General features: G+C 42.9%; 1 protein-coding gene across 2 annotated transcripts in view; it reads right to left on the bottom strand.

Annotated features, from left to right (window-relative positions):
- The window catches only part of MMP24 (matrix metallopeptidase 24), a 41,881-nt gene extending 19,212 nt beyond the window's left edge, over nucleotides 1-22,669 (bottom strand). The window contains exons 1-3 of one of the 2 annotated variants that reach the window (XM_088673427.1): nucleotides 22,460-22,669; nucleotides 2,263-2,411; nucleotides 618-734 (exon numbers count right to left, since the gene is read on the bottom strand). In XM_088673427.1, the coding sequence (XP_088529553.1) occupies nucleotides 618-734; nucleotides 2,263-2,411; nucleotides 22,460-22,618 (425 nt within the window). In that variant the 5' untranslated portion in view covers nucleotides 22,619-22,669. Of the gene's footprint in view, nucleotides 1-617; nucleotides 735-2,262; nucleotides 2,412-22,459 lie in introns of those variants that run through there. The other variant, XM_035122195.3, reaches the window with a different exon arrangement.
- Between the last annotated feature and the right edge of the window lie 2,817 nt (nucleotides 22,670-25,486).

The raw sequence follows: 25,486 nt of genomic DNA, 5'->3' as shown, positions 1-25,486 counted from the left end.
GAGCAATGGGAGCTCACACTGTCGCGGGGATTCGAACCACCAACCTTCCGACCTCTGACAGTGGAGGCAGCACAATTTCATAAGTATGAACACAAAAATATTTTTAAGAGTTATATCATTTCTGTGTGAATGCTTAGAATTACAGAACAGTAGAGTTGGAAGGGCCCACAAGGGTCATCCAGTCCAAGCCCCTGCAATGCAGGAATCTTTTGCCCGACATGGGGCTCAAACCCATGACTTACGCTATGGTTACTAATATAATACAATATAATATACTGCTTCAGTAATTGTTTGTATTTTCATTTTATTGATAGGAAACAGAAGCTGGGAAACAGTGGTTTGACTTGCCACTCCTGTCACATGTCTTCTGGGGCAATTTGGGAGCAGGCAGTAACTCTGAAGGGAAGAGATTTGGCCTAGGTGACTCCAATTGCTTATCCCTACTGAAAATGTGTACCCTGGGCATTTTGCAGGTAGCAGACTATTAAATAAGTCAAAATTACCTAGGGAAATTGATTGCTACGTAACATTGTTACACATACAAACGCGCATACACACCCTATAGAACTCAGTTGAATATCTATGTATTGAACTTTAAAATACTGCATTATACACACCTGTATGTGATATGCTTCTGCCTCCACTTTTGTCCGGTTAGTGCATATCGCTTGCTCCTTCGTCTATGGCTTAGGTGGGGATGATCAGGAACACCACAGCGAGGCTTTTTCATCCACCTGGAAAGTGAAATATTCCCTTGTGAGTCTGGGAAATATGCTAAATGACATGGCTATGAGCTAGGCTGTCCTGTTTGGTGGTTCAGCTACAAATAATGAATGCTAATTAATGGGCAACCAAGATAAGCTCGGAATGCAGATTACACCTGCCTGCCTACACCCGGAGGGCAGGCACTGAAATGGAATAAAGAAAAGGGCAGCTTGAACTGGGCCAGAAAAAAGAGCTTTTAGAGTTTTTGAAGTAGGGTATAAAGAGGGTTTGAGGGTTTGCTGTTGCTTTTGGAGACTGAAGATGTTTAAGAACTAGTGCCACATTCATGCATGCAGTTTCTCCTATCCTTTGCCACCACACATTTTCAGGGTTCTCTTTCTTCACAGGAAAACTGCAAAAACAAAAACCTGTCTCTGGAACTTCCAAATCACTCAGGAAAGTGGGGAGGGAGCTTAAAACAATATTTTAACAATAAGTTGGATCCATTATAGATTAGACAAAAGTAAAAATACCAATACATTTACCAATCAGTTACCTATATTCTGAGCTGTAGGGAGCAGGAAGGGAGGAAAGCTGACATTCATATAACTATGTGTATATAAGAGCCAAACTATTTGCTCTTAATGTGTGATTTTTCTTGCAGAAGTAGCTAACGCTCCTCTGCCCACGTAAATTGCAGGAATGGGGTTCCCCTGTTCCAGATTGCAATTACAGTGCAATAGAGGGCTAAAGAACTCTTCGTTCTGTGCAAGGGTTCCAATATGGACCATTGCTCCCCACAACCGTCCTCAGGGCCGGCCCTAGGGCAAGGCTGGGTGGCGCAGGGCGCCAGGGCGCACAGCCGTCAGGGGGTGCCGCACTGCTGAGCCTGTGGCAGCCGCGCTACACACTGTGCCCACCAGACAGCCGCGCTGGGAAACGGGGCGGGGGGCGCCAGAGGGATATTCACACCACGGCACCAGGGCGCCAGATATGCTTAAGACGGCCCTGACCGTCCTGCTCTGCTACTTATTTCTGCAAGAAAAATCGTGTGCTCGTTAGTTTGGCACTACGTAAATCAGTAAAGATCAGGCTCAGATTATGTCAGAGACGCATTTTGAAATAGCATATCTTCCAGAATATAGAATGGTTTAAGATATAGAACTGCAATACCTCTGTATATATGGGATTTAGACAAAACCCAATAATGGTTATATTATTCAATGCACACAATGTTGTTTTTGCATGTCTCTGTGATGCACAGTGTTCCAGTTGTTAAATCAATTTAGTTAAACCACCACAAATCCCTGTATGAACACTCTTATTTTGGATTTAACATGGATTATGTTAGTTGATTTCCAGTTCATTTCCAGTTAACTTTATTTAGCAAGAAATGGGCCTTGGTTGGCCATTTGAGCTGGGAGTCAGAGACATGTTCTGTTCCAGAGAATATATAAGCGCAAAGTGAATTTATGCATTATACAGGATTTCATTAAGCAATTAATGATGATTTTGGTGAATACAATGCTTTCAACTGTTTACAACGGTAACTCTTACTCAATTGTCGTTGGGTCCAACACTCCTGTCACAGGGATGCCATAAAACTGCTGCATAGTGGTGACTGCAGACTGCATAACTTTTCCTGAGTGCAGAGCAGACATTCGGATGTCAGAAGGAAGCAGATAACCATAGGTTTTTAACCAGCTCTGAAAAAAATATGGTAAAGCAAAACCACGTTTACAACATAGTCTGATTTGACAGTATATATCAGCAGGTTAGATGTGTTTTAGTTTTAACGTAAATCCAAAGCTGAAACAGTTTGCTGCATATTTTGAGCTCATTCGTCCTACTTGGTATATCTGAATATATGCTGTTTTGAGGATAACAATAAAAGTACATGAGCAAAGGCTGATTGCCATAATCAGTGCTGGTTTGCTAACCTCCCTGGGGCGGTTGAATTACAGTTTGTGTGCAAATTTATCTCCTTTGTCTGCATACAGGTCATTAGTGTACATATCTCAATTTCAGCTGATGTGCTTATTTTAAAGTATATGCCAGGTGGTTCTGAGGGTGGAGGGTAGATTGCCCACATATTTTTGTTTCACACTCTTGGGTGTTTTTTTTGTCATACCCGAAATGTATAAACCTGTTTACAATAGTAGTCCGCATGGTTTTTGTGTTATCAAAGTGCTGCAGACTACATAGAGTTCCAATGAGAATCAAATTAGGATGCGGCAAGACAATGTAGGAAATTAATGCATTTAAATATGACCAATACTCGAAAGGCTTTAAGAACACATTCCATAGCTGCCAAGTTATCCCTTTTTTTAAGGGATTTTCCATTATGCTGAATAGGCTTCCTCGCGAGAAAGGGGAAAACTTGGCAGCTATGAACACATTCATGGAGAAAAATTAAAACATTGCCGTATAACAGATCAGACTATTTGTTCCTCTAGTCTCGACCACTACTGTCCAATCTGACTGGAGGTAGCCTCAAGCAAAGGACTGTCCTGTTTCCAAACAAAGCTTTGGTTCAAACTATATGTGACAGTGTCTTTTTAAGATCTCCCTCTATTGCATATAAGGGGGGGGGAGAGAATGAATTCACCATTAGTCCATAGAATTCTAAAAGGAATATGTACTCTTAGGCAAATAACTAGGATTAAAATTTGATATTTGAAAGTAAGTCATAAAGCAACCTTAACTGGTGTTGCTACCTGCATATCCCATAATAGTCTTTACCAGCATAATGCACACAGAGTGTGCAAAATCTCATGATAAGATGTTTGCAGACCTTTCAAGTATAGAGCAGAGCTCACAAGTTAAACCAATTCAACATATTTTCAGTTTAGCAGTAATGTCTTAGGTTTTGACATCAACCAGTGCAGCTCTATTGCACAACTATTACAGACTACAGTGCTGTAATTTACTCAAAATAGTCTACATTCTGAGGACAAAAAATGTTGCGTTGGTGGCATTTTTTAAAAAAATAGCATGCATAGGACCTTTATGTCTTAACAAAAAGCAGCCATGCCAGGAGGAGAACAGGGTGGGATTCAGGGAAGAGACCATGCTTGGGACTATGACTTGGAAAGTGGGTTAGGATTGAACTCTTTCTTCCATACTGTTTCTATATCAAATATCCCCACAAAGCTGTTATATACTGCAACATTTCTCCAATTATACTTGCATTTTCCCTTTCATAAATACATACAGAGGTGTCCAGTTGTGCCCATCCACTCATGCAATGGATTTTCACTCGCATGATTCTGTTTACACACACACACACACACACACACACACACACACACACACACATTAAGGTATTTATCTTGTATTTAAAACACTAAATAACTCAATCCTAGAACAACAGTCCAGGACAAAAATAACAGCAGGTACTGATATGACAAAGAGTTGAAGAAATCCAAATTAAATGGGGTTAGACATATATAGGAATTACCGTACCATAACCATCTAGATTAAAAATTATGCCCATTCGATACATGACTACTAATTTTCAGTAGGTAGGTACTGATCATAATCACTTGAGCCATTTGCAAAATGATTTTATATTTTCAGTTACCAATGAAAAATATTTCAAGACAGCTCAGTTTAATGTAATCAAAAACAAATGTCTCACCAGAAGCCTGCAAAACATTGATTTGAGCCAAGCCATCCTGTAAGGTAGAAAGAAACTTTGGTGCCCTCTGCCTCAACTATACAGCCAGCCCACCTAATTTGCACATTGTGGAATATATTTCAGAAATGTACGGTATTTTGCTTTAATTTGAAAGCTGCATAATCCTGCTCTGCTGCTAACTGAATACATAAAAATACACAAGTTGTCTTAATTTATGTCATTAGGTCTAGTAAGGCAGATTTTTTTAAAAAAGTAATGCACATGGTGTCACAACACTGACTTGCATCCATTTCAGAGGATTTACTACATGACAGCCCAGGGGCGACCACCTATTTATTTATTTATTTGCAACCATTTCCATTATCACCTACACTGCAGAATACAGGGTAAACCAATTAGTATATCGAAACAAACAAACAAAAAAACTTTCCAGTAGCACCTTAAAGATAAAGGTAAAGGTACCCCTGACCATTAGGTCCAGACAGTTGCGGATGACTCTGGGGTTGCGGCGCTCATCTTGTTCTATAGCTGAGGGAGCCGGCGTTTGTCTGTAGACAGCTTCCGGTTCATGTGGCCAGCATGACTAAGCCGCTTCTGGCGAACTAGAGCAGCGCATGGAAATGCCATTTACCTTCCCGCCGGAGCGGTACCTATTTATCTACAGTGGTACCTCTGGTTAAGAACTTAATTCGTTCTGGAGGTCCGTTCTTAACCTGAAACTGTTCTTAACCTGAAGCACCACTTTAGCTAATGGGGCCTCCTGCAGCTGCCGCGCAGCCAGAGCACGATTTCTGTTCTCATCCTGAAGCAAAGTTCTTAACCTGAGGTACTATTTCTGGGTTAGCAGAATCTGTAACCTGAAGTGTTTGTAACCTGAAGCGTTTGTAACCTGAGGTACCACTGTACTTTGATGTGCTTTCAGACTGCTAGGTTGGCAGGAGCTGGGACCAAACAATGGGAGCTCACCCTGTCGCGGGGATTCGAACCGCCGAGCTTCTGATCAGCAAGCCCTAGGCTCTGTGGTTTAGACCACAGTGCCACCTGCATCCCTAGCGCCACTACATGCATGCACACACAAAAGCTCATACCAATAACAAACTTAGTTGGTCTTCAAGGTGCTACTGGAAGGAATTTTTTTATTTTGTTTCATCTACAGCAGACCAACACGGCCTGTAACTACAATTAGTACATCAATATAGATAGATCACCTCTCAGGGAAAGCTTGGGAGAACAGGTATATGTTAAGCAGGCACCAAAATGCCATATTGTATGTCTCTGCCTGTTGTTCATTGCAAGCACATTTTGAAGGGCAGGTATCATCACACTAAAAGCTCTGGTCTTAATGGACAAAACACAAAGTTCATGCAGCACTACTATAAGTGCCTCAAGCACCTGAAAATACTTGAGGTCTTGTGCACCAAATCTGCATACTGATAGGATTCCTACATGACAATGCCCTTGTTTTTTTCAAGGCAGAGGTGCTTTATTGTTCTGGGTTTTTATTTTTCCTTTGATTCTTGTTTTGCATTCTTGAAAATATATAAAAGGGGGTGGGGGTGGGCAGAAGTATCAGCCAGCCAGTTTTTAGATTCCAGATGTATTTAAATGACAAAAACAAAATCCTGAGTCATTAAGCCACAGCAAAGGCTATTAGTCAGACACAACATCTGTTCATCAGTTAGCTACACAAATAATTTTTTGGGCTTCCAGGATAAGGTATAATCAATTTTAGGGCTAGCTGTTGGTTCCATGTATATATCATTGAAAGGCAGTGTTCTCCTATATTCCTATTCAAGGAGGATTGTTCTTTGGGTATGCTTTCAAAACTAAAATCCTACCTTATTTGTCTCTGCTAATTATCTAGGATCTCAATTGCTAAACACTCCAAACAAAGATCACAGATATCTTTGATCACAAAAGCCCAATTTTTCAATCCAAAAAGTTCTGACATATTGATCTAAATTTACCACAAATCCAGCTCAACAACAATCCCAACATGCCTTCTTCTCTCAGGGCTTGGGCCAGCTTCCTCTAACCATACAAGAGGAGGAACCAACACACATTTATCTTTTATGCGCCTATTAGGTCACTGTGGTCTGTGAGAGGGATTATTCTGCAAGTTCCAAAGCTATCAGAGGCCTGCTCCACAGTAATTCTGAACAGGGGCAGCCACACTGAAAGCCCTGCTCTGTGTTACAGTATTCCTGACAAGATACAGCAAGGGCCCAATGGCTACACTTTCTGGAAACAATTGATGACATTTTTGTTCCAGCTACATGAATGGGTTTCTGCCATGGGTGTCTATTCTGTACAGTATTGGGATATATGTTATTTGTGTGTTTATTTTTAATTGTTTAATTGTTTTAAGGTGCTTTTATTTCACATCACATTGAGAACTGTGTGTAAGTGGATATTAAAATATAAGTAAATAAAAACACATCAATGGTAGGCAACCTTATTCCTCAGAAAAAGAAGCTGGACTCTTCATATTTTTTTCAAGGTGTGCTTATTAAAAGCAGGAAATCTTAGAATTCTTCCACACCAAATCACCAAATTACCAAGCCAAATTATCATGTTTTTGGAACTCGTTTTTTTTAAGGGCATCTACATGTCGTTATCATCATTTTGTAGGATTTTCCCATCTTTTTTTCTGCAGAAAATCTGACTTGGGATTGTATCAAACAACACTGCAGTTCTACCTGCAGAACAGAAGTTCTTCTTCCTGTCCTGTTCCTTTCAGCCCCCATGTGCACCCTCCAAAGGGCTGGGGACGCTGCAGAGCAGAGTTGGGGGGGTGCAGGGGGGAGGAAAGGAAATGTTAAGTCTCTTTATGCCAGTGGGACCCCACACACACAGCACCAGAAACCTGCTAAGTGCCCCATGCAAGATTGCGGCAACCCTTTTGAGTGCCATACCCTTGCCCTTGCCTTTTGGGGGGTGGCAAGAGCAAGGCATGGGTCATGTGACTCACCCAGAAGATCATCTCAGAAGACGTATGTCCCTGTTTGGGGTCTGAAAAAGTAGGATGGTACGGAGACAGCCCTTAGCTGTAATATGTGCTGTTCTTTATCACGCAAGTGAGGCTATCTCCATACATCTATACTAGGAGATGGAGAACCTCCCGCCATAAACAATATTGTTGGACTCCTACTGCCATCAGTTTCAGCAAACATGGCCAGTGGTGAGGGGTGATGGGTGTTGTAGTCTAGCAGTATCCAAAGGGCCATAGGTTCCCCATTCCTGGTACACCAAGTGCATGCCATTTTTGTGAGTGTGATGATAATGATGGTGATGATTTTAAAAATCTGTCTTATTCACTAAAACGCACTTTTGCCTGTTCGTTTTAATTATTAAAATAATTGTTGGTGTTTTAGCATCAACTAAAAAGGCATGACTTTCCTGGTAGGTGCCATTTTACTGAGCTACTTCCCCCACCACTACGAGTTTTGTTAGGACTTTAAACCTGAGACGCTGGCAAATTAGCAAGGTCATGTGATTTAAGTCATTAAGTTGTTAAGATGCTCAGTATATATAGAGTGTTTGTTTTGTTTGCCTGTGGGGTGTGGAGCAATCATGTCTGAAAGCTCTGGAGGTGTTTCTGTTATTTTTCTGCAATAAAGCTGTCTTCAAAAGTTGAGCTTTGGTGAGTCGTTTTCTGCTGCAAAGCTACAAGAATTCTACAACAAGAAGAATCCAGCCGCTGTGCTTAATGCTCTGCAAAGAGAACTGTTTCTGGTCTGTATAGCGCAGCAAAAGCGTTTTTACTGGACCAGTGCAGAAAATCTCTTTAGGTTATGGACTGAGTTATGTTTTGGATTCTAATGCTGTGGACTCTCATGTGCTGATTGCTGTATCGTGTTCGGAGGCAGTGAAAGTGGCTTCGGATGTGAGAAGACCTGCTTGGTCGTAAATCAAGCCATAAAACAAGGGAGGATCCGAGAGAGCTGTGTAAGTGAAGGCTTACAGCTTTAATTAACTGCAAAAGGCTAGTTTGATCTCCCGTTGTGTTTTTTTGCCAATAAACACAAGACGGTGGCAGATTGCTAGTGAAGACACGGAGGGGAAAAGTTTAAAAGGCTTCAGAGAAGGCTCGAAGCATCTGAAAAGTGAGTAAAGCAAATCCCAAGGGGGAAGAGAAGCAAGGGCACTCAGAGGGGGTGGCAATAGACCCCAATAATGGCAGCAGAAAATTTCCAGGTTCCCTTTCCAAAGCTGAACTCTGCTAATTATGTGCAGTGGTCTAAGAGGGCTCAAGTCTGGTTGGAAGCCAAAGAAGTTTGGGCGGACTATGTCCAGAGGCGAAAGCCAATTGTGGCTGTTGCAGCAGATGCCACAGCAGAGCAACAGGCTGCTGCACATGCTCAGAATAGAGAACATGATAAAATGGATACTAAAGCTAGATGCATGTTAATGGTATCGATAGATGACTCTCAGCTGCCCTATGTGGAAGACTTAAGGTCTGCATTTGAAATTTGGGAAGCCCTTAGGCGTATTCACCATAGAACCACGCCCGGAGAGAAGGTGAACATTATACATGCTTTGTATGAGTTGAAACTGAGGCCAGAGGACATTGTGGTTGAGCACACATCACAAATGACCGACTACTTCAACCAGTTGTCATCTCTAGGCGTGAATTTTCCTGAAAATATTAAAGTTTATACTCTGCTTAGCAGCCTGCATGCAGGGTTTGAAAACTTAGTTCTAACTCTGCAAGTTTTGCCAGAGGGCCAGCTGAATATGAATTATGTGACTGGTAGATTGTGTGAGCAAGAGTATCAATATCATCGAAAGCGTATTGATAATCCTAATGCCCCGAGTGTTGGGTGTTCTGATAATTCCCAGCGTGGGGGAACTGGCAGGCAGAGCTGTAAGGAAGTCTCACAAGTGTCTGCTGTGGCCAGCAAGTCATGTTTTCGATGTGGCAGCAGATTTCATCTAATAGCAAAGTGCCCAGGAAAGCAACAGGAGTTTCAGCAACCCAAGGCCAGTTTCCAGAGCTACAGAGGAAGACAACGTGAGAACTACAAGAGTCAACGACCCAGAGGGGGAGAAGTTGCTGATAAGGGACTGTCTGCAATGGTAGTGCAACAGAGCTCTAAAAGGAACCCACAACCCTTGAAATGGGTAATAGACAGTGGGGCTTCGCACAGTTTAATACCGGCGACATCTTGTGGCAGTCTTAGGAGCTGCAAGACTTTACCAGTTGCAAAAACTGTGACTATAGCAGACAATAGCAAACAAGAAATGAACCTTAAAGGCACCATTTATGTTAATTGTTTGCAAACTAACCTTCCTGTTTTTGTTCTTCCAGGAATGAAGAATGGACTTTTGAGTGTGTCAGGCCTGGTAAAAAGTGGTTTTAAGGTTGAGTTTGAAAAAGATGTGTGCACTATTTCAAAACAGGGGAAGGAGCTAGTTAAAATTCCCTGTGAGGAAGGGCTTTTTGTTTTGGATGAAGAGCAGTTGACAGCAGGCAGCTGTTCAACAGGTGAAGCTCAAGAGCAGTTGGCAGCAGGCAGCTGTTCAACAGGTGAAGCACAAGCTAAATGTGTAAATAAGGCTCCTCATACAGGTTGTGCACATTTACTACATAGAAGGTTAGCTCATATATGCTTTAAGTATGTAAGCAAGATGCCAGATTTAGCTGAGGGGTGTAACCTTAAACCCTGTTCGAATTTTTTGGATTGTTGTGCTTGTAAACACTCTAAGGTTAAGACATGTAACTACCCTAGATCTGATAGAGTAAGCAAGAAACCCTTTGAGCTAGTACACACAGATGTGTGTGGACCCTTTCCGGTCAATTCCCTTGGAGGTGCGAGATTTATGCAAATTTTAGTGGATGATTTTTCAAGGGCCAGTTGGGTTTTCTTTCTGAAAGAAAAATCGCAAGCAGCATCAATTCTGATGGATTGGATTGAAGAAGTAGAGTGTAAATTTGACACTAGGGTGCGCAAGATACAATCGGATCGTGGTGGGGAGTATGTGAACCACACGCTAGCGACATGGTTAAAACGGAAAGGTATAGTCCATAGACTTACCAATCCTTATTCACCACAGGAGAACTCAGTTGCGGAAAGAAAATTCCGAACATTGCAAGAAGCCATTGCTGCTTTACTGTTTGATTCTGGATTACCACAGCGTTTTGGGGCAGAGGCTGCGCTGTATGCGAATTATTCCTTTAATAGAGTGTACAACAGCACAGTAGGCAACACTCCTTACTTCATGTTGTTTGGTAAGAAACCAAAAATTGACCATCTAAGAGTTTTTGGATGTCGTGCTTATGTGCTGGTGCCTAGGGCACAACGCAAGAAAGGTGATCCCAGATCTAAAGAAATGATTTTCTGTGGTTATCAAGCAAACACAAAAGGTTGGAGATTTGTAAATGTAGGAGGTAATCAAACAAAAATCACAATCAGCAGAAGTGCTGAATTCTGTGAACAAGATGGTTGGAATAGAATCCATGGTAATTCTGACATACTATTTGATGTGTCAAATGAAAATGATCAGACACAGGTCCCAAGGCGAGAATTAGTTCCAGAACAGGCTGAGGAATCTGAGTCTGAGGATGAGGGTGAGAAACCTTCTAGTTCACACAAGTTTGAAAAGTCAGAATCGTCTAGCCCAGTAGGTTTACCTGTACAGCAAGGGAGACGAGTAAAGTCAGAATCAGAAAGTCCTTCAACTGCTAGTGACAAACAGGTGACAACCAGTGATTCTGGGTCAGAGGGGGCAACTGATGGAGCATCGCAGGAGCTGCCAAGGCGTTCCAAGCGTACAAACAAAGGAAAACCTCCAGAAAGGTATCAAGCCATTAGTGTTTGGGTAGGATTGGCGAACTGCGAACCTGAAAGTTTTGAGGAGGTTGAGCAATTACCCCAGGAGGAGGCCAGCAGGTGGCACAAGGCCATGCAGAAAGAGTTGAATTCTATGAAGGAGCTTGGTGTATTTTCCATCTCCAAACTGCCAGAAGGTACCAAGGCAATAAGTTGCCGGTGGGTGTATAGAATAAAGACAACAGTAACAGGGAAACCAGAGTACAAAGCGAGGCTTGTAGCTCGGGGTTTTTCACAAAGTAAAGGGGTACACTACTCCGAAATTTATGCGCCCACTTCAAGGAGTGAAACTCTACGTGTACTCCTAGCGGTTGCTGCTCAGAGAGGATTCAACGTGAATCACTTTGATGTCTCAACTGCTTATCTTCATTCAGGTCTAGCTGAAGAGCTTTATATGGAGCTACCGCCAGGATTGAAAGGTGATAGGTCAAATCAAGTTTGGAAGTTACACAAGTCAATTTATGGACTCAAGCAGTCAGCTCATAATTGGAATGAATTTCTAAATGATGTTTTGGTAAGCATTGGCTTTAGCAGGAGTAAAGCTGACAACTGCTTATATTTCAGAGGTTCAGGAGACACTCAAGAATCTTTGCTTGTTTATGTAGATGACCTGATTTATACTTCAAAGACACAAAAGCAGGTGGAAAAGCTGGCCAAGGAGTTAAGTAAACACTTCAAAATTAAGAATCTTGGTGCTGTAAAGGTCTATCTTGGTGTTCAGATAGATAGGACCAAAAATGGCAGTTTCTTGCTGAATCAAAAAGGCAAAATATTGCAAATGTTGGAAAAGTTTGGCATGGCAGAGTGTGCAGGTGTTAGAACACCTATGGAAATGGGTTTTGTAAAAGAAAGTGAATTCAAGGATAGTGCTGAGTTCAAACGTCCTGAAATCTTTCAATCAGCTCTGGGAAGCTTATTGTACCTTTCGCAATGGAGCAGGCCAGACATTGCTTACGCTGTTAACTTACTCAGCAGGGAAGCTTCAAAACCTAGTGTAAATGCATGGAAAGGAATTCAAAGAGTCTTGAGATATTTACAATACACCAAAGATTTTTGCCTTGAATTGTCTTCTGAAGGGCAAGCACAGCTTACTTGCTGGGCAGATAGCGATTGGGCAAATTTAAGGGATAGAAAATCAGTGTCTGGCTGTGTAGTAAAATTTGGAAACTCTCTGGTTGGATGGCGTTCGAAGAAGCAAAACCTAATTACTTTATCGTCGACAGAAGCCGAATTCTGTGCCTTATCTGAGTTATGTAGAGATCTAGAATTTTACAAATGTCTGGCACAAGAGATGTGTGAAAAGTCCATCACGCCCATCACTATATGGGGTGATAATCAGCCATGTCTTAAATTAGCACAGAATGGTCAGTTTAAAGGTCGTACAAAACATTTGGATATCAGATTTCAAAATGTTTGTCAAACAGTGAGAGCGGGAATTGTTAAATTAAGTTACTGTCCAAGTCATGAAAATTTAGCTGATGGATTTACAAAACCGCTTGGGTTTCAGCGTCATGAAGAATTTTGTGAAGGAATGGGTCTGAAATAACTTTGTAGAACTGTTTATTTTTTGCCAGCGAGAGGGGGTGTTAGGACTTTAAACCTGAGACGCTGGCAAATTAGCAAGGTCATGTGATTTAAGTCATTAAGTTGTTAAGATGCTCAGTATATATAGAGTGTTTGTTTTGTTTGCCTGTGGGGTGTGGAGCAATCATGTCTGAAAGCTCTGGAGGTGTTTCTGTTATTTTTCTGCAATAAAGCTGTCTTCAAAAGTTGAGCTTTGGTGAGTCGTTTTCTGCTGCAAAGCTACAAGAATTCTACAACAAGAAGAATCCAGCCGCTGTGCTTAATGCTCTGCAAAGAGAACTGTTTCTGGTCTGTATAGCGCAGCAAAAGCGTTTTTACTGGACCAGTGCAGAAAATCTCTTTAAGTTTCCCTTTTAATTTCAGCTTTAACATTTTAGCATCTCTCTTCACTTTTTTGTGATAATCAAACAAGAGAGCAAAAATAAAAAAGCACTTAAAGCAATTATTGGGCAGAGTTAGGCGACAAGGGGAGACAAGAGAAAGCAGGCTGAAATCACTTAGTGATGACAAGGGAATTGTATAGTTGCACCCTCCCAGGCAGAAAATCAACCCACAAAGGTAATGGTAGACATAAATGGCAGTGTTGCAGGCTGGCCTTGCCTTCAAGGCAGTGGGCATTCAACACAGATGGATCCCCCATATTCTCTCCCCTTGTTACTCTCCTGTAGCTATACATTTTGGAGAACTAAGAATTGTGCCCATTATTTCAGAATGCAAAAGATTAATTTTACCTGCACTTGCTTTTGACCTTAAGATAGGTCTCAGAAATCTTTCAGCTTTCTTAGGATGTTTAAAAAAAATTTCCCTCTGTATACTAGGCACATCATTACTTTCTCCAACTCTAGCAGAACGACTGCAGGAAGACAATTGCCAAAACTATAACACATTTAAGTTAGAGGACTATTGTGGGTGGCACCAAACCCATTGGCAGACCAACTCTGTGTTACAAAGATGTCTGCAAACGTGACTTGAAGGCTGGAGGCATCAACAACCGCAGTGCCTGGAGACAGGCAGTCAGGTCGTGCATCCATCACAGTGACCAGAGGAGGGATGACCACTGGGAGGAGTGCAGAGAAGAATCGTCATGGTGCATCTGCAGCATCATAACCAGATACCTTCATCTGCCCCAACTCCAACAAAACATGTCTCTCCTGTATCGGTCCCTACAGCCACAGCAGGCGCTGTAAACTTCTAACAGTGACTTCACCGCCAAAGGCACACTCCGCCCCGTCTACCAACACAGACAGATGCCAACAACAGCATATCGAGGGTGATTAGACACTGCAAAAGAAAGCTTGAAGGTGAGAATGTTTTTTTCAGTCTTCAGGTGACCATAAACTACGGTATATAAAGAAGAATAGCCAAATAAAATGGGATATAATGGGTTTTTTTGACAGGATTCACAGCTTCCCCTTCAAAATCAGTAAAGAGGCATTAGAAACCCCACAGTGCATTAACATTTCTTACAGCGTTCCCTGAACCTTAGGGAAATGACCAATTTAGTACTTTGATTCCTGCTGTGGCAGAGCTAAGGCAGAAACCCGTGTTTCTATATTTTCCCCCAAGCACGTGAAACTCCCCTCCCCGGCAGGGTTACAATATTTCTTTGGGACTTAATAATAAAAACCCATTTATGAGTTTTGAGGTCCAAATTATAGGACCAAGGTATTTTAATATGCACAAAGCATTTTTCCCTCTTCTATATACTTTTAATCTGATTAACTTTTCAGAAAGCCGATAACTTAAAACATTCAGGTGCACGAGTTCATATAAATGATACTGCCAGAAATGTATAGGAAATGTACTCAAACAAAATGTCAACAGAATTTAAAAAAACACAATAACTGAGAATCCTAATGCCTGCCTGAAACAGTTCACTGGATTTTTCACATTAAAACTATAGGCGGAACAAATATTCTAGAAAACTCATCTCTGTACTGGGAAATTGAAACAGTTGGCATTTTATGTAGCACCCTGGAAGACACCGGTCTTGAAAGATCTACATTGGCTCCCAGTACATTTCCGAGCACAATTCAAAGTGTTGTTGCTGACCTTTAAAGCCCTAAATGGCCTTGGTCCAGTATACCTGAAGGAGCGTCTCCACCCCCATCGTTCTGCCCGGACACTGAGGTCCAGTACCGAGGGCCTTCTGGCGCTTCCCTTGTTGCGAGAAGCCAAGTTGCAGGGAACCAGGCAGAGGGCCTTCTCGGTAGTGGCGCCCGCCCTGTGGAACGCCCTCCCATCAGATGTCAAAGAGAAAAACAGCTACCAGATTTTTAGAAGACATCTGAAGGCAGCCTTGTTTTGGGAGGCTTTTAATGTTTAATAGATTATTTTATTTCATTTTTCTGTTGGAAGCCTCCCAGAGTGGCTGGGGAAACCCAGCCAGATGGGCGGGGTATAAATAATAAATTATTATTATTATTATTATTATTAATCTTTAACTTAGTGCCTCCAAAATGCCTAATGTTTTGAATATTCAGTCATTGATACAGTAGACAGGAATTCAATATCAAAATTTTAACAGATTATGGCAAAGTGAAAGAACATGGACTACATAATAAGAGTGTGTTTAGTGGAGGTCTTTGGTGAACTGCCAAAAACTGGTAAACTGATGTATCCAATTTAGATTGATATTAGACAAACTATGATAGAAGTTAGCATACATACACATATGCTATGTACAAATATTTCCCTAAAGAAAAAGAAGGAACATAAGACGGTATTCAATGAATTAGTTATGTTAGTGCAAGGATTTCGGGTTGTATAACAGAACGTCTTCACCTTCTGCTCCCCCTACACCCCTAAACCTATTCTCTCTGTGTGTGTCCCCCAACCCTCTGGAGAAGATTAGTGGTATGTGCGAGGGGGAAAGAGAGGAAGGGGAGCTCCATTGCACAATCACAAATCCTTGTGCTAATGCAACTTATTTTGTTAGATGCTGCCCATAATTTTGGAAACATTCAACAGAACTTGCTGTGGAGGAAAGGTATTTAATTACACTTTTAGTAGCTTATTCAAAACTACTAAAGTCAAAGCTACTTCAAAGTCAAATAAAACCAAACTTAAATGTGAAAATTATTTTTATTAAGACATCAAGTCAATAGAGTAGAGGACAATGTTTAAAGCTTCTCAAGATACATTAAGAACAGAAATAAATAACTGAACCGAAAAGGAGAGAGCAGTAACCACATAACTCAACATTACTGTGATTATGGAGAAAGTTACAGTATTTATTTACCCCTTTAAAATAGAAGCTGAGACATGGACTCCTAATGATCCAACAGAATATTTTAACATGATCATCAGTGTTAGAAACTGCATGATATTGAATCTTATGGTTAAAATGGCTGTGATCCAAAGAACCACATAGCTGGCTCCATACACCTGAGGAGGGCTGTGCTAAATACTCCTTCCAACATTTTGTATTCCCCATAAGGATTGCCTCAGTTGACCAGTAGCTTGAAGCAGGACAGCTATAACTGCTCTGCAACAATTTCAGTTTCATTGAGTTTTAAATAACTTATATTATCTTGCATTATATTTTAATTATGAGCAGACAAACTGATACCTGAAGGAAAGCTTCTATGGGTTCTACAATGCATGCCTCAAATGACTAACAGACCAATCTCAACACTTGCTGCATCAGCAAACAATTCATTTAGATGGAATATATTGACTGCTGTTTCAACATAATGTCACAAAAAGGATCTGGGCAGATAAAAAATTCATTATCACCTAAACTGACTTTGGTTCACATCCATGTTTGGATTATGGGAAGAACTATGGTGTAATTTCTGTTGGATGAAATCTTTCTGCTATTGTCACTCAAGACGAACTCAAGAGTTTGTGTAAGGGGAAAAATATTTTTGTTTCAAAAGACTACCAACCATCAACAAATGTCTAGCAATGTAAACTGAACTTTAGAATAAATATTCAGAGATTTGAATTAAGGCTCAAAGCAAGCAGGAAATTGCCCTAAAAATGGCAATATATACATATCTTTGTATTTACCTTTTAGGCTGTGTGCCTGTTTCAACAATTCACATAAGTGTCTAGTAAAAATATCATTTATGGAAATAGCAGGATTTCTACAAATGGGTCATACTAAAATGTCAGAAAGCTACTTTGCAACTACTAATTTGTAACCCAGGATTACATCTTCTACAAGGAGACAGAGCAGCTTCAAGCCTAATGATAGAACCACCCATGCTAGTCAATGTCACCCTATACAGCAGCCGTACCTTGTGTTCATTGATCTGATGCTGAAGTCCACAAAGTACTTCAGTACTTAGCAAGTGAATATAAAGTAAAGCACCAAGGACTTCATGCATTTGTAGACTAACTGTCAAACCCAAGAAAAAATAAAGCTATACATTTACTTGAAAATTGCATGCCTAATAGTACCTGTACCATATTTGCTTCTCATTTCTATTGCTTATGAATTGCTTATGAGGATGGCTGTTCTCTATACTTTTCATACACAGCTATGCTGCCTCTACAATAAAAAAACAAAACAAAGCAACTGCTGTGCCAGGTAGTGTGTACAACCTTGACCACTAACAATATAATTCAGGGCTCGAGACACAACTATTCATTCAAATATTTCTATATTCAAATAGATTTCTCGCAAATACTTCTATAAAACTCGAGCAAATTATGTCATATTATTTTCTATCATTTGAATGAACTTGAGAATGGTAGCTCCTAGTTCAAATGGCTGGAGAACTAATGGTTCAAACTTCACGAGAAATGGCACCTAGGAGGACATATCTAGTTTAAAAAAATACTTGGGTAAATACTATTAATGACTCTATTGTTTCAATTCATTTTATGCTTCTTTACATCTATGTTTCTAGCTTTCATTTCCCTTCTCTACTCTTCCCCTGCTCCATATCATAAATCCAGATAGCATAACTGCATAGTTTTACATATATTTATTGATTGCATAGCATGTAATTAATCTATTGATCATTCACATTGTCAATTAAACTTGGCTCCATTAGCTTATGTTTGCAACTAAGGCTGCAATCCATCTGTCCCCTTCTGCTTGTCAGCTCTGCTGTGACAGACCAGCTCCATCAGGCCTCTTCTCCCTCAACTTTCACCTTGAAGCAGCCATTTCATCAGACTGCCTCTGTGAGAAAGATAGGAAGCAGGGCTCGTTCCATCAGTTTGGCATCAGGCACCTCCTACCTCTGAATTGTACCAGTAGCTGGTCATTATAAGAACAGCTGTTTAAGAATTGGGGCCTGAGTTTGATTTTGTGTGCAGGAAGGGACTATATATATATTAAAATTTATTGTATGGGAGCCTTTTTGGCTAAAGAGCAGGGTACAAATGCTCTAAATAAATATATAAATCCTAACCACAGCTACTCAGAAGTCAGTCCCATTTAATTCAATGGGGTTTACTCACAGTTAAATGGGGTTGGAATAACAGTGTAAGACTGCAATCCTATACCCACTTACCTTCCAACTGAACTTGGATATGAATTACTTCTGAGCAGATATGCATATATTTCACTGTAAAGGAGGATCTCTCTGCAATTGCAACCCTGCATCCAGTTACTCAGGTACAGAACTCATTAAATTAAAGGAAACTTAACCATGCATAATTAAGGGCAGGATTGCATCCACAGCTATCACACAGCATTACCACTGGGGGTGCACACATGCCATGGTAGTTTCTCTGCTCATAGAATCCTATCCAGGGAATATTAGGCTTCAGTCCTACACACACTTACATGGGACTAAATCCTATTGAACTGAATGGAATTCCTTCTAAGGAAACATCTTTAAGAATGCACTATTAGTTTCACTTAACATTAGCTGTGATCCACTTGTCCCATTGATTTAAAATGACCAAAATGTAACTTTCTCCAAATTGGGGCCACAGAACTGTAGCATATTAAATACAGTCGAAACAAACAAAAATCCTTCCAGTAGCACCTTAGAGACCAGCTAAGTTTGTCATTGGTATGAGCTTTCATGTGCATGCACACTTCTTCAGATACACTGAAACAGAAGTCACCAGACCCTTATATATACTGGTAGTGAGAGGGTGGGGAGGGGTATTACTCAGAAGGATGGTGGGAATGGGTGATTGACTGATAGGAGTGGTAAACCTGTTGATGACTGTTAACGACTGCAATTGGTATTGCAGGAAAAAGCAAGGGGTGAGATGGCCACATACACCCGGGCAACACCATTACGGCCCCAACAACATCAAACATACCATCTCAGGACTATTTAATAGCTCATCTTCTAACATTGTGTATGCCATCAAATGCCAACAGTGCCCTTCAGCTCTCTATATTGGACAAATAGGGCAAACCCTACGTCAAAGGATAAATGGACATAAATCTGACATCAGGAATCACAAGACAGGGAAACCAGTAGGAGAACACTTCAATCTCCCAGGACATTCTATACAAGATGTCAAAGTAGCTGTCTTATTACAGAAAATTTTCAGAAACAGACTGGAAAGAGAAGTTGCTGAATTGCTACTCATTACCAAGCTTAAAACCATGGAGAGACCTGGTCTGAATAAAGACATTGGATTCTTATCCCATTATCATAGCTGCCAAATTATCCCTTTTTTTAAGGGAAATTCCCTTATGCTGAATAGGCTTCCTCGCGAGAAAAGGGAAAACTTGGCCGCTATGCCCATTATACATAATAAAGCTATCTTTAGCCATCTCACCCCTTGCTTTTTCCTGCAATACCAATTGCAGTCGTTGACAGTCATTAACAGTCGTCAACAGGTTTACCACTCCTATCAGCCAATCACCCATTCTCACCACCCTTCTGAGTAATACCCCTCCCTACCCTCTGACTATACATAAGGGTCTGGTGACTTCTGTTTCAGTGTATCTGAAGAAGTGTGCATGCACACGAAAGCTCATACCAATGACAAACTTAGTTGGTCTCTAAGGTGCTACTGAAAGGAATTTTTTTAATTTTTTGTTTCGACTATGTCAGACCAACACGGCTACCTACATGTAACTAATATGAAATGTAATTAGCACAAGCTCCTTCATTACAGGAACATTCACCTGCACATACACACCCAACTCTACAGATCAGCCTTTCTCAACCTTGGGTCCCCAGATGTTGGACTACAACACCCATTATCCCTAGCTAGCAGGACCAGTGGCCAGGGATGAGGGAACTGATGGAACTTATTTCAGCTACTTTAGGCATGCCCAAATGCTTGGCTGCACCCATAATGATACAACATCCCCACTCCATCTTCCAAACTACTTTAGAAAGTTTCCTCAGTCTATGTATGTGCAAACCTGCCAATTCCAGTTTCTCTTTCTTCCAGTCTTAAATTCAGTTATCCATATCCGGACATCGGCTTGAGATTTATTTATTTTTAAAAGTTCATGAAAATTTGGCCTTTTTGTACAAATTTCTCCTAATACAGTATACACTCTTGTATGTAATATTGCCTAAAATAGATATGCAGATGACACAACCTTGATGGCAGAAAGTGAGGAGGAATTAAAGAACCTTTTAATGAGGGTGAAAGAGGAGAGCGCAAAATATGGTCTGAAGCTCAACATCAAAAAAACCAAGATCATGGCCACTGGTCCCATCACCTCCTGGCAAATAGAAGGGGAAGAAATGGAGGCAGTGAGAGATTTTACTTTCTTGGGCTCCTTGATCACTGCAGATGGTGACAGCAGTCACGAAATTAAAAGACGCCTGCTTCTTGGGAGAAAAGCAATGACAAACCTAGACAGCATCTTAAAAAGCAGAGACATCACCTTGCCGACAAAGGTCCGTATAGTTAAAGCTATGGTTTTCCCAGTAGTGATGTATGGAAGTGAGAGCTGGACCATAAAGAAGGCTGATCGCCGAAGAATTGATGCTTTTGAATTATGGTGCTGGAGGAGACTCTTGAGAGTCCCATGGACTGCAAGAAGATCAAACCTATCCATTCTTAAGGAAATCAGCCCTGAGTGCTCCCTGGAAGGACAGATCGTGAAGCTGAGGCTCCAATACTTTGGCCACCTCATGAGAAGAGAAGAATCCTTGGAAAAGACTCTGATGTTGGGAAAGATTGAGGGCACTAGGAGAAGGGGACGACAGAGGACGAGATGGTTGGACAGTGTTCTCGAAGCTATGAACATGAGTTTGACCAAACTACGGGAGGCAGTGCAAGACAGGAGTGCCTGGCGTGCTATGGTCCATGGGGTCACGAAGAGTCGGACACGACTAAACGACCAAACAACAACAACATGTATTGCTGCAGAAAACGTGGATTAGGCAGATTTGCTCTTAAATACAAACAAGTCCTATCTCAGGGTCAATAGTGGTTTAGCATGTGATGTGTGGGGCTGCTGCTGTTTGAGCAATGTCAGCTGAAAGATCCTTGGGGCATCTCACCAGCAGCCATTGGTCAGTAGCAGTCAGTGTTAAGAAACAGACCAGCTGTGCCCATGTATCAGAAGTTTTATGCACAGGTTTGCTAGTCTGTCACTGCTCTGTGAAGGTTCTACAGTTGCAGTTAACTGGACTGTCCTTATCTCCTACCCACCTCATGACTTTAACCCTTCAAAATCGGTATATTCAAGACCGAGTAGGTAATAACACTCAGCTTTATTGACAAACAAAACGGCACACCTCATTTAACTGGGCAACCTCATCCTAAACGCTAAAATGTGCATGATCAACCATGCATATCTTTGTCCTTAAAAGTTGTGCCTGGTTGCATTTTCACACCATGTTTTTCTTCTATTATTACTATTGATGGAAGGCATTAACACCGAGACATATACCAAACAATACCATATAAAGCTAGCAAAAACAGGAGGGTACAGGAATATAATTACAGACCAAAATCAACAGCACCATTAGCGTTTAGCTAGCGCCGTACTTCTCCCTCTGTGCCTGCTGCGCTGCTGGCCACAAAAGCGATTCATGCTGCTCAATAACATGTATGCACGTTTCTATACTGGCAGATCTTTCCCATGAACGCACCATTAGGGACGTAAAGGATACAACATTATCGAGTCCCCCTCGGGAGAAGCTGGCTCACATGTTTCATGTGCCCATTTCCATTAGACCAGGGCACCCCGATTCACCTTTTTCTCCCTCGCGCATCCTAGCCACCGTCCTCCATGGCATTCCCCCTGACCCCCAGAATCGCCGCCGCCGCCGCCGCCGCCACTTATGCCCTGCAGGCGGAAGAGAGCAGCTCAGGCCCCTTCCCCCAAGGACCCCACGCCAGACCTCCGAGGCAGGGGCATCCAAACATATATCCCCCATCAGCAACCTTCCTGGAGATACCCACTCCTTCCTCTGAGGGACGGAGGGGAGGGAGGGCAGGAAAACAGCCAACAACACCCCCAAGGCGCCGGGAGGAGCCCCTCGACCCGCGTCCACCTTCATTTAATTGGAGACAACGCCGCCGTGCCAGGAGGAGAGCGAGGAGGGGGGGGCACCCCGAGCAGCCCCTCCCTGTCTCTGCCAGCCTTGCCAGCCTGGGGAAGGCGAACTGGTCCAGCTGCATCTCGCGTCCCTGGGGGTGGCTCCACCTGCCCTCCCCTTCAGCCGGGGGGCAACCCAGCAGCCCCCCCCCCCAGGTTGCCGCGCCCGGGGGTTGGGAGCGGGGGCGACGCCCGGGGATGGAGAGGAAGGAGCCCTCCGGGCGGCAGATTCCCATTTGTCTCCCTCACGGCACCCACCGAGGCAGGCGGCTCACTGCTCCCTGTCCCTACCGGGCCGGCGCTGGTGTCCCCAGAAGCGCAGAGCAGAGGGGCGCAGAGGAGGAGCAGCAGGCGGCGGCACCCCCAGGCAGGGGCTCCACGGCATCCCCGCTGCCTCCGCTCCATCGCGGGGCCCATCCCTGCACCTGCTCAGGCAGGGAGAGCAGGGCCTGGCCGACCGCGCATGCGCCCGGCCACAGAGGTGGGAAGGGGACGCGATGCAACTCAACCCCGCTGGTTCCTTGAGGTAATCGCGCGCGCGCGCGCGCAAACACATGCACACACGCAGACCGTGCCCACCACCCGCCCCGGCGCCCTGGGCGCCTCCTTCCCGGGTGGCGGGAAAGAAGGGTTTCCGTTCCAGGTTTGCCTGTCTGAAGGGCGCGCCTTGGAGAAGCTCGCCAAGGGTGGGCACCACCATGTGTGGCAAACGCGGCTCCGCTTGAGGAGAAGGGCGGGCGGGCGAAGTTTGGGCTTAGCCCGGGTTGGAACTTGGAAAGACGGCACTAAAAAAAAAAAAGGCTGAAGGGCTCCAAGATGCTCGCCAAAGCAAGAGGGGCACCGGGGGGGGGGGAGTATCAGCAACAGAACTCGCTGTTCCGCCGGGCTCGAAAGTTCTTTTGGCGCGCAATCCTAACCATGCCTACTGGTACTTGGAAGTCAGTCCTTTTGAACTCAGTGGCGCTTGCAACCTTAGATATCAAGTGTCTTGATTGCAGATGGTCACCGTGTGAAAATTCCTGATGCTGTTATCCTGGATTATACCACTCGCTGCCCCTTTAGAGCGTCTTTGGTATGTTTTTGTTTTTTAATACATGCAGACTTGAATTACAACCCAATTCTATTAAACACAATGACTAAGTAAAATTGTATAACGGGGCTAACTTTCAAGTTGTTTTTCATTATTATCCTTTTTTACTCCAGTCTCGGAATCTCTTAATTTACTAGTAAATTTGCTTCAAGATGATCCAACTCCCTAATTATTATGATCAGTGCTTTTTTCTTCTTCTATAAAAAAAAGGTGCAGTGCCGAAACTAAGTACCCTTGAGAAAACACTGATTATGACCCAACACATACACAGGTTTAAGTGTATTGAGAGGTAACCTAAGTAACTTTAAATGTGCAGACTTGTGGCTCTCATACCAAGTGAGAAAGCAGGGGTAAACAGAGTTCTGAGATATATGGTTTAGCTTTTTCATTCTAGATATGGAATGCTAAATTAGCAGGTTAGATATCTATGATGACTGTGTCACAATGTCATGGTCTGGTTGGACGCAGAGGAATGGTGGGAGGAACGAGCTGGAGAACCACCAAGGGAAGAAGGTTCAGAGCCCGGGGAGGAGTGATGGAACCACCACTCCAGTTCTCTTAAAGGTGGCCTGGAGGACCAATTATGTTGAAAGAGCCAGAGAGAGACCTCTTGATGCAAGTGCAGCCATGATTGTTTCTCTCTCAGCCAGACTCTGTTTGCAAGCAGCATGACCTATTTAGCCGGTAGCTGTTCTTAGAAAAAGTTACAGTTAACCTGACACACTTTGTGGTTGGAAGTTTACTGTCAGTGTCAAAAAGGCAAAGTCCAGGACAGTGTGACCACAGAACCTGCAGAAGACTGCTTTTTAGGGACCTAAGCCCAGTCCTAACTGAATGCTGACCACAAAGCTTTTCCATTTTGATACTCATGTCTCAGATGGATGCTAATTAACAAGGAGTTGAATGCTTTTTAGACAATCATTTCTGTATTTCTATGATCACACATGTATGTGACAAATAGGTAACATGGTCACACTTTTTTTTATGTAACAATGTATTGGAACCTTAAAGGTACTGTGAGGAGTTGCAGATTTTTGGGGTGTTAAACCTATTGAAATGGATCTAGAAAATCAGTTTCCTCCAAGAGCACATGGATGTGGTCTGCAACAACCCACTCAAGAACCTTGCCCAAGGAGAGGTTGGCAACTGGCCAGCAGTTACTCAGATATTCCAAGTCCAGTGTTTATTGAGGAGTGGTTTTACCACTGCTTCCTTCAAGCAGGCAGGGTCTATTCACAAGGAGAGTAGACCATCACCTTCCTCCCTAGCCAGCTGTGCCCTCCTTGCTAGTTTTTATCAGTCACCCCAGAGCCAGTCGCGCTGGCATGGATGACACTTAGTCAGACCTAGCAGACACCCCGTTAAAAATAAGTGCTTTGCTCCAGTAAGGTAAAGGGACCCCTGACCATTAGGTCCAGTCGTGACCGACTCTGGGGTTGCGCGCTCATCTCGCATTATTGGCCGAGGGAGCCGGCGTATAGCTTCCAGGTCATGTGGACAGCATCACAAAGCCACTTCTGGCGAACCAGAGCAGCACACGGAAACGCTGTTTACCTTCCCGCTGTAGCGGTTCCTATTTATCTACTTGCATTTTGACGTGCTTTCGAACTGCTAGGTTGGCAGGAGCTGGTTTAACCCACAGCGCCACCTGGGTCCCAAGTAATGATTCAAGTAATGGTTACAATTGGACAATAAGTTATATCTCTCACAGGTTGCTGGGTGGGGTTATCTGGAGGTTCAGAGTATGTTGTCAGCAGTATGCTGAATGACACTCAGCACTATTTCTCCTTTACATCTGCAGGTGACGTGGAAGTGCTGGACCAGTGTCTTGCCTCGGTAATGGACTGGATGAGAGTCAACAAATGGAAACTCAATCCAGATAAGACTGAGGTGGTGTTAGTGGGTGGTTCCCTAGACCAGATGGGTGGGAGATCGCCTGTCTCTTGATGGGGTTACACTTCCTCTGAAGGAGCAGGTTTGTAGCTTGGGGGTACTCCTGCATCCCTTGCTGTCGCTCGAGGGTCAGGTGGCCTCAGTGGCCCAGAGTGCCTTCGGCTAGTGGCCCAGCTACACCCCTGTCTGGACAGGAATAGCCTAACTACTGTTGTCTATGCTCTGGTAACCTCAATGTTAGATAACTTCAATGCATTATACATAGGGCTGCCTCTGAAGAGTTTGGAAACTTCAGCCTGTGC

This window comes from Zootoca vivipara, chromosome 7, assembly GCF_965207765.1.
Source record: "Zootoca vivipara chromosome 7, rZooViv2.hap1.1, whole genome shotgun sequence".
Lineage (NCBI taxonomy): Eukaryota > Metazoa > Chordata > Lepidosauria > Squamata > Lacertidae > Zootoca > Zootoca vivipara.
The sequence above is the reverse complement of the archived record's forward strand: the minus strand, read 5'-3'. Positions and strand labels throughout refer to the sequence as shown.